The following is a 15,115-nucleotide window of genomic DNA, read 5'->3' as shown; positions in this document are numbered from 1 at the left end:
AATTAGGAAGACATGAGTTCAAACCTCAGCTCAGCCAGTTGCAGGTTGTGTGACCTTGAGCGAGTTACTTATCCTTCTCTGAGGCCCAGTGTCCTTGTTCGAAAAATGAAAACAATATTCTCTGCCTCATGGAGTTTCTGTGGGCATTAAACAAGATAATAAGTTTCTTATAGATTTGGAATATTAGACCTTTGTCAGGTGCATAAGATGCAGCTGGAGGCCATTATCCTAGGCAAATTAGTGCAGGAGCAGAAAACCAAATACCACATATTCTCACTTATAAGTGGGAGCTAAATATCGGGTACTCCGGGACATAATGATGACAATAGACACTGGGGACTACTAGAAGGGGGAAGAGGGGAGAAAGAGTTGAAAAACTACTGGGTGCTATGCTCACTATTTGGGCAATGGGATTATTCATATCCCAAAGCTCAACACCAAGCAGTGTACCCATGTAATAAACCTTCACATATACCCATGGAATATGAAATAAAAATTGAAATTATTTTTAAGGAGATAATATATATAAAATGCTTAACGCAGAGCCTAGCACACAATAAGACTTCAATAAATTGTAGCTTAAAACATCTTGCCTTTGAGACCAAAGGTCACACAACACGACTGCATTTAAAGCTGCGAAACACATTGAAAAATAATTTTTAAAAATAGTGTAGGTCCTCATGAAATTTATAAATGTTAATGAAGAAACAGGACACCCATAATTGACTTCTCCATTTTCCACAGAGAAAGACTGAGAAGCACAAATTTCTGAGGGCTTTATCAAATATCTGAATAGAGCAATGTTTAAATATGACCTCTAAAGCCATTGCTAACCTTAAGATTGGCATGACAGAATCTCAGAATGTCAATGCCAAAAGAAAGCTCCAACTCTCTCCTTTTACAGATAAAGAAACAAAGGTCACATTTGATGATTCCTTCAAAGGTGTTTTATTTCTAGCCCTGTGGCCTCCCCCTTCTTCCCTCTAGTCAACCCCTCTCTACCCTATCAATGGCAGTAATACCTGTGAAGCAATTTGAACCACAGAAAAAGATCTTGTGTATCCCAGTGAGACTGAATTTTCAATCCCAGTGACATTGAAAGTTCTTTAAGGACAAAGACTACATTTTATCTCAGTGCCCACAAAGGGCGCCCTCTGTATGGTCACAAATACTAATTGATTAACTGATTGGCTGATCAACATAGTTCTCTGCCTATTCTATCAGAATGTATTAAGTGTTAAATGAATGCACACATAGCAGATCCGACTCTTAAGAACATAGTCTTTCTCTCACTGCAGCATCAAACAAAGAGAACTTCCCATCTAACCAAAAGAAACAGTTGCTAGAGAGCCACGGAACATGCCAAGAGAAAGGGGACACAATATTGTCGTTCTGTGTCATGATGGCTATTGTCTTCAACCCCTGTCCATCCCACCCCCACTCCTCTTATCTGCCTCTGAGGACAACCAAATCCTCCCTAGTTCTTTTATTCTAACAGGTGAGAAGAGACATAACTGAAGAGCACTAAGTAGAGACGCAAAAGTATAAGGAGAACCTTAATGTGACCCAGCTCTCAGAATTTATGAACAGACTTAAGAAAGTCCTGACCTGTGCTGGGAGACCCCAGACAGCTAAGGGTGCAAGCTGGAGGGAGTATAACAAGACTACAAAAGGCAGACCTGGGAAATGCCAATAGAAGCACTGGATCTTAGACCCATCAGTCCCCCTTCAGAAGTTACATTTCTTCAGTGTACCATAGTTCTACTAGTTATCTAGACTTAAAGACTTGGAATCTCACCTAGTGTTCCCACTTTCCCTGCCCCTCTTCTAATCTGTCCCCAGACCTCATCCCTTTATTCCTGCTATTATCCATCTACCTTCCTATAGTTTTGAACTACTGCATCCAGGTCGAAGTCCTTGTCACTTCTCACCCCTGCCATATCATAGACTCCTAACTGGCCTCACTGCCCAGTACTCCTCTTTCCAATTCATTTTGTACACCACAGTTTAGGGTGACCAACTTGGTCCAGATTGCCCAGAACTATCCCACTGAAAGTCTCATGTCCTGGGAAACTCCTTAGTCCCAGACAAACTGAGACATCTGACCACCTACAACAGAGCCATTAGATTCTTCCTCTAAACAATGCTTTGATTATGTCACTTTTCCTGACCAAAACCCTGCTTCTCCTTTCTCATTAAAACAAACCATAAAGTAGGCCCCAAATCTGCCTCAGAGAATGTCTCAGAAAGCATATCGGGCTAGAGTGAGGAAACAAGTAAACCAGGCCTCGCTTTAGTCATAGCCCGTGAAACCCTTGGCAAATACACTCAACCTAGCTGAACCTCAGTTTCCTTATCTGAAAAATTCAGAAGCTAAGGCTAGATTTCTCTTTCAGATCCAAAATTTTCTAAGTCTACTCTTCTAAATCCCTCTGCTCAACCCAGACTTACCAGCTCACTTGAATCCAAACACAACATATAAACTCTCACCTTAGTACATTTGATTCTTCCCTTCTCCCCACTCAGAAGTCCTTTGCTTTCTTCTCTGCCCACCTGAATCCTTTCAGGAACAACATGAAGCTCACCTCCTAAGGGACGTCCAGGCCCAGCCACAAGGACTGCACATGCACCTAGGTTTCTAATACTCAGCACTTAGCATGTCCTATCCCTGGAGTTCAAAGTATTTTTCTATGCGAAGCTTCTTTATTCCAACTGAACTAAAATCTTTCTGCACTGTTGTGATTCCCTTGTAGAATCCTGAACACACAGTAAATAATAGCAAGTGTTATTAAAATTAACAGATTGGCTGATGGATACATAGGAAAAGGTCCAAACAGGGATCTAGATGTGAGACTAATGTTGAAATACAGGTGAGTCTACAGTTTTTTGCACCTTACATAAGATTCTTCAGTGCTTCCATAATCCAATAATTCATTTACCCCAAAAATATTTACTAAGAATCTCCCATGCTCAAGATACTGTGCTGGCATCTAAGGGCATGGAGATGGGAAATGAACAGAAGCTGGGGTCTCTAGCAGCATTTCTGTCTCACAGATATCATAAACCTCCATGTTGTCCCTCAACTCAAACTTTTCAGTAGTAAGTCTTAGAAGGCTTAAGTGGTAGAATTTCCACCATCAGCACCCCTCATCCCCAAAGCTGACTATGTGTCTACTTCTCCCAACTAGCCTGTGGAGTTGTTAAATGAAAAATAATCGTAATTCAAAATAAGTTAATAGGTTAATATCCAACTATCTACCAGCACAAGAAAAAGGTTAGTCTAAAAGAAACCTCTTCCAGGGACTATATTCTGGCCAAATAAATAGAATCTCTAGTTCCAACTTTGACATATGTTTGTAAGTGACCACGTAGATATCCTTCTTCAGTATGAGTTGACTGTTGCCCTCTATTAGTATTGGCAAGTGACATATATTAAGGATGAACTCAGCCAACACCTCTGCCTTTCGGGACCCTCACAGCACAAATACATACACACACAAACACATCCTCCTAATTAAATGGGGCTGGGACTTAAACAGTGTCACCTACTGTAGTGACAAACAGGTTCATGAGCAAGTGGGGGAAGTAAATAAACCAAACGGTTTGCAGAGGGAGAGGTCAAGCTGGGCTGAGCTGGGCTGGGACCACAGTGATTCAGGCTTTGCCACAGAATGGGTGTCTCCTGGGATGGCCTGGTAGGATAATTAAAACTCCTATAAATAGGATGAGTTTTTAGGTTTCCAATATCCTCTCTGACTCCTGAATCTTCTGCTCCTTCCTCCTCAAGCAGGTAAGATATGCACGGGGGAGCACTGGTAGTATCTACAAGGCTCTCAAGTGCCCTATAATGCACCAGGCTGGGGAGGGCTGAGACTAATTTTTGTGGGTAATAGCCTTAGTTACCTTCTGCTTCCTTTCTCTGCCTCTATCTGAGAATATGACAATAGCTGGGATGGACTACTTCTGTGCCTGTGAAATGCAAGTGCCTTCACTTCAATGTGTCCTAGGCATCCCAAAACTGAGGGCTGTAACTATTGATGAATAGCTTAGTCTCCCATAGTGGAGCATTTACTTTTTGTGCAAGTTAGGAAAGACCTAATAATTTAGGGCCAAGGCCCAGGACCATGGACCCAGCAATGCTCAAGTCTCATTGCATTGAGTTACAAGGGACTCAGCTTGTCCCATGTGATCCATTATTTGTCACTTATTCTTATAGACATCACTGTTTGTATGCTTTGGGCAGTTCAATGTGCTCTGCAGATAGGGCTTCAGTTTGGAGGCCTATAAACCCACTAACTGGAATTTTCGTACCACAAGAAAAAAATGTAATTGAGATTAGGTCCCAAAAGACCCAAGTCTCCCAGCATGGCCAATGTGGACCTAACTGATTATATACACCTTCTATAATCTGTGCCCTTAATTTGGCTATGTACCCACTTGCTATTTTTATCTGTAACAGCTTTTATGTTCATTGATTTCATTTTATAAACATGTCCCAAAATCATCCAGGCCAGAAGCATTTGCTGGAATTTAGCCTCCCAGAAAGCTTCCTTAGACCATGAAGAGAGACTTTCAGCCTTCTTCCTTGCTTAAGAAAGGCTCGTTACAAGACTGAAACCTGTTCAGTGGGATCTGTTTAGTGCCCCCTCCAGTTTGCTAGTTGTTAGTCGAAAATTATGCCCTACTATGCTAGCTTCTGGCCCTGCCTCTATTGGGCTTCCTGGCCTCCCTTCCTTTTGTTCTGATATGAGAGTTTCAATCAAGCAAATCCTACCTGGAGTAGAGGATGGGACATGTAAAACACCTGCAATGCATTTTTTGTTTTTTAAGAAATTGTCTCTTTTTATAGCAGGGGAACCAAGTTTGCACCATCTCCCACTATAGCAATGATATTTGGTCCCTGACTGTGAGTCAGGGCAAAGGAGGGGTACAGCTAAGAAGGGGCTCTCTCACTTCTTAAACTTTTTCCCAGATCCAGAGGGTTCACTTTCCCTGTGGAAATGCTGTCTCATGGTCATTATCCTAAGGGCAGGAGAAATCTTGTTTCTTCTTTTAGGTTCACCTGTATTTGTCAAAATGGCTCAACTCCTGAGTAGCATACTCAGTGTGATCGAGGTGTTTCACAAATATGCCAAACAGAATGGGGACTGTGCCTTACTATGCAAGGAGGAGTTGAAACAACTGCTCTTGGCTGAGTTTGGAGACATCCTCCAGGTGAGATACACAGACACATAGCCCCATGGGATCAAGTGTGAATGACTCTGACACCTGCACCAGAGTTGGATGCATTGTTTTATTTGGTCTTGCTCCACCCTATAACAAAAGGAATTTCAGGCAGTTCCTTAGTAGTTCTCTCCCAGCATACACACAAACACGCGCACACACACACACACACACACACCTCCTTGTATCTGAGTTTGAACAGGAGGGAGTATAACTTCAAGGTAATAGGGAATAATTTCTCAGATGAAGACCTAAGATTCATACCTTGATTTCTATATTTTAGTGCTATCCACACATCTTTTCATGTATTCATTCATTCAACCAATAAAGAGTCACTGAGCACCTGCTCTACGCCCCTAGGCACAAGGGATACAAACATGAATAAAATCAGCTTCCCCTCCTTCTAGGATCTCACAGTGCAGTGAGAAAAAAAAGGAGGTAAACAACTAGGGTACAGCCTGTGATGGAATGGGATAACTTTGAAATGAATCAAATTAATTACTAATGGAGCTGATTTTAAATAAGTGTATCTACTCCCTGCTCCCATTGATCCAGCAAGGTTTTGAGAACCAACTGATCAAAGACTAGCGCCAAAGACTAGACACCACCTCAGATTAATGGTTTTTCAACCTAGGAAGGTCCATGCAGTACCTAATGGATTGAGGCATGAACACTAATACACATCTTACTATGCACAGGAAAGCATCTGATTTTGCTCTTTGTTTTATCTCCTAACAGAGACCAAATGACCCAGAGACTGTGGAAACCATCTTGAACCTCTTAGATCAAGACCGAGATGGACGTGTTGATTTTCATGAGTACCTCTTGTTGGTGTTCCAGTTGGTCCAAGCCTGCTATCATAAGCTAGACAATAAGTCATACGGAGGCAGGACCTCGCAGCAAGAAAGGGGGCAGGAAGGAGCACAAGACCGTAAGTTCCCAGGAAACACAGGTACACAACACAGACAGAGGCACGAGGAAGAAAGGCAGAACTCCCACCACAGTCAGTCTGAGAGACAAGACAGAGATTCCCACCACAGTCAGCCTGAGAGACAAGACAGAGATTCCCACAGTGGTCAGCCTGAGAGACAAGACAGAGATTCCCACCATGGTCAGCCTGAGAGACAAGACAGAGATTCTCACCACAATCAGTCTGAGAGACAAGACAAGGATTTCAGCTTTGATCAGTCAGAGAGACAAAGTCAAGACTCCAGCTCTGGTTCTGGTAAAAAAGTGAGTCACAAATCTACCAGGGGCCAGACTAAATGGCAGGGACATATCTTTGCCTTAAATGGGTGTGAAAAACCAGTTCAGGATTCTCATTATGGTCAGTCTGAAAGACTTGCACAACAGCCTGAAACATTTGGACAAGACTCTCACTTTAACCGAACAAATCAACAGAAATCAGGCTCTTATTGTGGACAGTCTGGGAGGCTGGGTCAGGAATTAGGCTGTGGTCAGATGGACAGACAAGACCAGAGTTATCATTATGGTCAGACAGACAGACAAGACCAGAGTTCCCACTACGGTCAGATGGACAGACAAGGCCAGAGTTCCCGCTACAGTCAGACAGAGAGACAAGGCCAGAGTTCCCACTACAGTCAGATGGACAGACAAGGCCAGAGTTCCCACTACAATCAGATGGACAGACAAGGCCAGAGTTCCCACTATGGTCAGACGAACAGACAAGGCCAGTGTTATCAGTATGGTCAGACAGACAGACAAGGCCAGAGTTCCCACTACAGTCAGCCAGACAGACAAGGCCAGAGTTTCCACTATGGTCAGACACACAGACAATGCCAGAGTTCCCACTATGGTCAGACAGACAGACAAGGCCAAAGTTCTCACTATGGTCAGACAGACAGACAAGGCCAGAGTCCCCACTATGGTCAGACAGACAGACAAGGCCAGAGTTCCCACTATGGTCAGACAGACAGACAAGGCCAGAGTTCCCACTATGGTCAGACAGACAGACATGACCAGAGTCCCCACTATGGTCAGACAGACAGACATGACCAGAGTCCCCACTATGGTCAGACAAACAGACAAGGCCCGAGTTCCCCACTATGGTCAGACAGACAGACAAGGCCAGAGTTCCCACTATGGTCAGCCAGACAGACAAAGCCAGAGTCCCCACTATGGTCAGACAAATAGACAAGGCCAGAGTTCCCACTATGGTCAGACAGACAGACAAGGCCAGAGTTCCCACTATGGTCAGACAGACAGACAAGGCCAGAGTTCCCACTATGGTCAGACAGACAGACAAGGCCAGAGTTCCCACTATGGTCAGACAGACAGACAAGGCCAGAGTTCCCACTACAGTCAGATGGACAGACAAGGGCAAAGTTATCATTATGGTCAGACAGACAGACAAGGCCAGAGTTCCCATTATGGTCAGACAGACAAACAAAGTCAGAGTTATCATACTATGGTCAGACAGACAGACAAGGCCAGAGTTCATGCTATGTTCAATCACAGACTGGGGAAATACAAGGGCAAAATAAGTACTTCCAAGGAACCGAAGGAACAAGAAAAGCCTCTTATGTTGAACAATCAGGAAGATCAGGGAGGCTAAGTCAACAGACTCCAGGACAGAAAGGGTACCAAAACCAGGGACAGGGATTCCAGTCTAGGGACTCACAGGAGAACAGCCACCAGGTATGGGAGCCTGAAGAGGATAGCCAACACCACCAACACAAACTCTTAGCACACATTCAACAAGAAAGACCACTTTGTCACAAAGGGAGAGACTGGCAATCATGCAGTAATGAGCAGGGCCACAGACAGGCCAAGACCAGGCAGAGTCATGGTGAGGGGCAGAGCCACTGGGCAGAGGAAGAGCAGGGCCATCAAAGTTGGGATAGACACAGTCATGAGGGTCAGGAAGGTCCATGTGGGACACACGACAGGCAAACCCCTGAAGATGAGCAGAACCATCAGAGACGAGACAGACAAACCCATGAAGATGAGCAGAACCACCAGAGACGAGACAGGCAAACCCATGAAGATGAGCAGAACTACCAGAAACAAGACAGGCAAACCCATGAAGATGAGCAGAACCGTCAGAGACGAGACAGGCAAACCTATGAAGATGAGCAGACCCACCAGAGACGAGACAGGCAAACCCATGAAGATGGGCAGAACAGTCAAAGACGAGACGGGCAAACCCATGAAGAGGATCAAAACCATCAGCAACAACATAATAGACAAAACTATGAGGAGAAAGAGAGATATCAAGGATCTCAGAATCAAAAATCCCAAGTGACCCAGAGAAGCTGTCCTAACAGAGAAAAATTCCACATGAATGAGGATGACCAGAGCCAAGGTTCACAGAAAAGACACACTGAGCCATCCTTCTATCCAACCCAGAGCAGTGGGAGGCCCCAAAGCAGAGAACAGCGTGGTCACCCTATCAAGGCAGCTACTGTTCCCAACCCCCTCTATGACTATGTGCAAGAGCAGAAATCCTATCGATACTAGTCTATGTGAGCACCAGAGGTAAAGCAACACAAAGGCAAAAAAGAAACCTATATGTTGAGTTCACCTTTAATTCTACTTAAAAGATCAAGAATGTATTTCTTCCCTCTATCCTCTGCTGTATCTACCTGCAAGGATGTTTTTGAGTACTAGTATTCATGTAAGGGCTTTTTGGTTTTTTGAGCAGCAATTCTAGGGTTTTCTGATTCAGTGAAATCTAGGTGGTAAATTGGGTGAAATAATCATATCTTAATGTTGATCAGTTTAGGTATTTAAATCATTTCCTGCTTTGACCTCTGAGACCTGGTTGAATCATTGAAAGGTAGAACAGTAGAACACTTCTCCCTAAAGTTCAGAAACAGAAAAGATATTCTGAAGATTTATATTACATCCAAGGATAGGAACCGTAGGTTTGGTGAGCTTTGGATCCTGTGGATAAAACATCAGGAATTTCAAGCCTCATAGTCTAGACTAGAATGAAACTCAGTTCAAGGCTGCTAGGAGAGCTGAGAACATAGAGTGCATCTCTGATGTTTACTACATCTCCCATGCCAGGCTCTTATTCCACACCAGAGGGACTGTCCAATAGTGCCTATCACTAGAGCTGAATGAACCCATTCCAACTCAATACCTTTCTAGTTTCTGATTATATAAAACAGAGAGAAAGTATATGTCACATGTTTGCAAATTCCAGGGGATCAGAACTGTTGATCTATAGCTCCTAAGACCTGAAAACTCTTCTCAAGAAAATCTATGTGCAGATTATGAATTGTATTAAAATATCTAATAAATAATTGATGAGCAATGACCTTCATGACTCCTTTCTTTCTTCACTGTGGGAAGATTGTGCTATTTTCACTTTTGAGCCATTTCCCAAAAATAACACCTTATTTCTTGATTTCTAAAATGTCTTTGTTCCCTGAGTTCCTGGGCACTGAAAAAAAATAAGAATCAATACTAAACAAATAACAAAGAGTCAAAATGAAACTGATCTAAATATAATTTTCAGCTCCTCCTCCCTCTACTTAGTCATATTTTACCTTTACCACTCCCTCACTGCCACATTCAAATTGTTATTGAGTCTTCCCAACTCTACATCCCCATAACTTTTGAATCTCTTCTCACGTCTTCATCTCCACTGCCTTAATGGCCCTTCTCCTCAGTGGCTCCCCAGTGACTTGAGAAAAAAATATACATCCCTCAATGTGTCACATAAGCCTCACTATCTGATCAGATGACCTACCCAGCCTAGTCACATGAGAGGCCCCTCCCAGGAGCATCCAATGCTCCAGTCACACCAAGGACTTAAGCTTTTCTTAGTACACTTGATCTTTCATGAATTCATATCTTTGAATATGCCATCCCATCAGCATGGAATTCCTCCCTGCTATTTTCTGCCTGAAAAAAACCCTAGGCATCCTCTGGGTCCCAACTAAAACCTCACCTCTTCTAAGCAGACTTTCTGGACACTCCAAACTCTGCTTTCTCTAAGTTCACACTCACTTCTGTTATATCATTTGGCCCACACTCTATGGTAATTTTCTCTCCTGGAAAACTGGGAATAAGACCATATCTTACTCAACTTTGTACTGCTCAGCACTTAATATAGCCAGTGATGTCTAGTGGTACTAATTGTTTTTGAATAAGTGGACAGATGGAGGAAATAAGTCTGGCTTTGTAATAAATTCAACTGGACATTAATTGGGCATCTACTGCATATAAACCACAGGGACAAACAAGAGAGACTGGGACAAACAAGAGAGACTCAAACAAGAGAGACTCAAACAAGAGAGACTCAAACAAGAGAGACTGAAGTAACTCCTCATTTAGTTATGGCTCAAGGAACAAAACTAACCTTTTTAGGTCTTTTAAACAATAAGGGCTTTACTGCCTAGAACAATAAGGGCTGAATTATTAGAAATTAGAAATCAACCCCAGGGACTATTGAGTTCAATACATTACCAGACTTGCAATCCAAAAATCAGAAACATGTGATTCAGAAGCCTCTGACATTGCTGCCAAAATTGCCTATCAACCTGTCTCTATAACCTTATTTACAAAAAAAAACAAAAAGCCAAAATCTTGGTGTGATGGTCTCTAACTCACTTTCACCTTCCAAATATCATGCAAATATGCTTAACTGGAAAAACATTAATTCACATCTAGAACTCTAGCTGCAAATAAGTCTAGGAAATATAGAAGGAGATAGGAATGTTGTATTTACCATAGGAAGAATATGATAACTCATAATAATAGCTGCTTTCCTGAAGAAAATAAAAATATAGTAAGACCAATATATACAGCAAACAACCATTATGCAAGGCACAATGTCATAAGTATAAGAAAATTACTGTTATGACACCAAGGATGTAAGTAGCTATACCTAGAAGGACTGAGAAAGAGTCCTAAGAAGGACTTAGAAGAAAGGCATCTAAGCTAGGACTGTGATCCTGGGGGACAGAGAAAAATGCAAAGGGCCATGGCTTGTCCTGGGCCTCAAGATCAGTGAGAATGCCCATATGTTGGCTGCTGTTTAAATGACACATGTGTTCATGTGTAGGAAGAGTCTCCTACACAAATATTCTCTGTAACTTAAACTCTCCCCAGCAAACTAAATCAGAAGGTGGAGAATCAGGGTGAAAGAACTCAAAAGCTGGAAGCTGCTCAACAATCAGTGCATCATCTATGTGCCAAGTCCTTTTTTTTCTGTCTCAAAACACAAAACAGCCCAAATCCATGATTCTTTTCAACTCTACTCCCGTCATCCCACTCCAGGCCACCTCTCCTAGAGTACAGCTTCCTGATGGGACTCCCTATCCCTTTTAAAAAGGTAGACCACATTGTGCCACTCCCTACTTGAAATTCCCAGTAGCTTCCCTCCACATTGAGAATAAAATCCTACTTTATTCTCAGGACTTTCCTATAGGATGGGGCCCTGCAAAGCATCATCTTTCACCATTCTCCTCTGCATCACTGTTTTCTAATCACTCTGGCCTTCTTCCCATGATTCTAGCAGGACAAGCTGATCCCCACCTGGAGACCTTTGAACCAGCTATTTCTTTTGATCAGAATAGTCTTCTTCTCAATCTTGGTGTGGCTCAATCCTTATTTCATTCAGGTCTTGGTTAAAAAGTTGCCTCGTGAGAGAAGCTTTCTCTGGCATTTATTCTAAAACAGTATCACCCCAATCACTCTCTACCACATATTCCTCATTTGTGCTGCCAATGTTCTTAACACTTTTCATATTTGATACCTTGTTTTTATGTTACTCATTTATTGTCTTTTTCTCCCTACTGGAATGTAAGGCCCATAAGAACAAGGATTTTGTTTGTCTTGTTTGCTGCTGTAATCTCTGCATTTCAGACAATAGCTTGTCATGATGTACATCCAAAAAATAAGTGTTGGTTGAATGCTCATAGAAGCCCTCCATGATCTGGCTTCAGTGTACATTTCCAACTCAGTTTCCAACAATGCCCCTAGACTCCAACTTAACAGGACAACTTTCTAGCCTCCATGTCATTGCTTATACAATTTCTACACTTAGATGCTGTCCTGATCTTTGCCTGCCAAAATCCTCCCCTTTCTTGGGACTGATGTCACCTTCTGCACCTATCATCAGCATAGAGCTTATCAGATTGCATTGAAGCAAATTTTAAACTCATCTGTTTCCCATCAAGCAATAAGGTCCCAGAAGACAGAAATTGCATCTTATTCACAGTTGTATATTTCACATCAAGCACAGTGACTGACCAATTATATATATAAAGTTGAGATTTAAAATTTTAAAAAGACTTACATTTAAGACCTAGTTTTACCACTTACCAATTTTATGATCTTAAAAATTTGTCTCTTTAAGTCTCAGTTTTCTCATCTGTAAAACGGGGTTTAAAAATCCAGTTTAAAAAATCAAAAATTAACAAGTGGAACCCAATCAAACTAAAGAGCTCTTCAGAACAGCAAAAGAAGCTGAGGACAGAGTAAATGGAAAACCTACAAAATGGGAGAAAATGTTCTCAAACTATTAATCCAACAAAGGTCCAATACTCAATATCTGTAAGGAACTTAAACCAACTAGAGAAAAACAAATAACCGCATTTAAAAATTGGCAAAGAACATGAGCAAACACTTTTCAAAAGAAGATATACAAGCAGCCAGCCAACAAACATGAAAAAATGTTCATCATCATTAATCATCAGAGAAATGCAAATCAAAACCACAATAAGATACAATCTCACACCAGTCAGAATGGCTGTTATTAAAAAGTCAACAAATAACTGATGCTGGCAAGGCTGTGGGTAAAGAGAATACTTATACACTGTTGTTGGAATATAAATTAATTCAACCACCATGGCAAGCAGTTTGAAGATTTCTCAAAGAACTTAAAACAGAGCTATATCCCATTACCGGGTACATATCCAAAAGAAAATAAATTCTTCTACCAAAAACACACATGTACTTATATGTTTATTGCAGCACTATTCACAATAGCAAAGACATGGAATCAACCTAGATTCATATTAACGGTGGATTGAATAAAGAAAATGTAGTACATATACACCGTGGAATACCACACAGCCATAGAAACAAACAAAATTGTGTCCTTTGCAGCAACATGGATGCAGCTAGAGGCCATTATTCTAAGCAAATTAATGCAGAAATGGAAAACAAAATATGACATGTTCTCACTTATAAGTGGGAGCTAAACACCGAGTACACATGGACATAAAGATGGGAACAATATACACTGGGGACCACTGGAGCGGGGAAGGAGGGAAAGAAGTGTGGATTGAAAAACTTCCTGTTTTGAGCATTTCCTGAGTACTAAGCTTGGGTACTAAGCTCAACACCTGGATGATGGGATTCATACCCCAAACCTCAGTGTCACACAATATATCTATGTAACAAACTTACACATGTACCCTCTAAAGCTAAAATACAAGCTGAAGAAAAAATTCCAAAGTTTAAAAATTCCAAAGTTTCTTAGAGATAAATACAGATGATATACGCAAAAGTGATTTATAATCTGATCGCTCCTTGCTCATTTACCTGGTATGTATCATCTTTTCTTCTCCTAAATTATTTCAATAGAACCTTAACTAATACATTTTGATATGATTTGGGTGTGTGTCTCTTCCAAATCTCATGTTAAAGTGTGATTCCCAATGTTGGAGGTGGGGCCTAGTGGGAGGTACTTGGGTCATGGGGGCAGATTCTTCATGAATGGCTTGGTGCTGTCCTTGTGGTAATGAGTGAGTTCTCACTCCATGAGTTCATGTGAGATCTGGTTGTTTAAAAGAGCCTGGGACCTCTTCCCTCTCTCTTTTGCTCTGTCTCCTGCCATGTGATATGCCTGTTTGCCCTTCACTTTCCACCATGACTAAAAGCTTCCTAATGCTTTCACCAGAAGTAGATGCTGGCATCACACTTCTTGTACAATCTGAAGATTTATCATCCAAAATAAACCTCTTTTCTTTATAAATTACCCAGTCTCTTATTATTTCTTATAACAATGCAAAATGTACTAATATAGAAAATTGGTACTGACAGTGGGGTGTTGCTATAAAGATACCTGAAGATGTGGAAACAGCTTTGGAACTGGGTAAGGGGCAGAAATTGGAAGAATTTAGAGGTCTCAGAAGAAGACAGGAAGATGAGGGAAAGTTTGGAACTTCTCAGAGACTTGCTAAGTGGTTGTGACCAAAATACTCATCAAAATATGAACAGTGAAGGCCAGGCTGATGAGGTCTCAGATGGAAATGAGAAACTTATTAGGAACTGGAGCAAAGGTCACCCTTGTTACACTGTAACAAAGAGCTTGGCTGCTAGGGATCTAGTATCGGGTAGAAGAAATTTCTGAACAGCAAAGCATTCAAGATGTGGTGTGGCTGCTTCTAACACACTATGATCAGATATGAGAGCAAGGAAGTGACTTAAAGTTGGAACTTCTAATTAAAAGGAAATCAGAGCCTAAAAATTCAGAAAATTTGCTACCTGGCCCTGTAGTACAGAAGAGGCTTTTTAGGAGAGGAATTCAAGCAGGCTGCAGAGCAACTACTTGCTAAACAGATTTGAATGCCTAAATGGAAGTACATTGCTAATAGTCAACACAATGAAAAAAAAAGCCCCAAAGCTATCTGAGAAGTCTTCAGAACAGCTCCTCCCATCATAAGCCCAGAGGCCTGGGAGGAAAGAATGGTTTCAAAGGCCAGGTCCAGGACACTGCTGTGCTGTGAAGCCTCAGGACACTGCTCTCTGCATTCAGGCTGCTCTGGCTCCAACTGGGACTCTAAGGGCCCCAGATACAGCTTAGGCCCTGCTCCAAAGAGTGCAAGCCATAGTCTTGGAGGTGTCCACATGGTGTTAAGCCTGCAGGTGCACAGAATGCAAGCATTAAGGAGGCTTGGCAGCTTCCACC

The 15,115-nt window shown here is 41.9% G+C and overlaps 1 protein-coding gene across 1 annotated transcript; it reads left to right on the top strand.

Annotated features, from left to right (window-relative positions):
- Window positions 1-5,060: 5,060 nt before the first annotated feature.
- Window positions 5,061-9,591, top strand: RPTN (repetin). The gene is given in 4 exon segments (XM_031652799.1): window positions 5,061-5,214; window positions 5,962-7,284; window positions 7,286-7,648; window positions 7,651-9,591. Coding segments are annotated over 4 exon segments (2,877 nt in total). The 5' UTR covers window positions 5,061-5,076; the 3' UTR covers window positions 8,704-9,591.
- Window positions 9,592-15,115: the final 5,524 nt, after the last annotated feature.

The sequence above is a fragment of the Papio anubis genome, chromosome 1, assembly GCF_008728515.1.
Source record: "Papio anubis isolate 15944 chromosome 1, Panubis1.0, whole genome shotgun sequence".
Taxonomy (NCBI): Eukaryota; Metazoa; Chordata; class Mammalia; order Primates; family Cercopithecidae; genus Papio; species Papio anubis.
The sequence above is the reverse complement of the archived record's forward strand: the minus strand, read 5'-3'. Positions and strand labels throughout refer to the sequence as shown.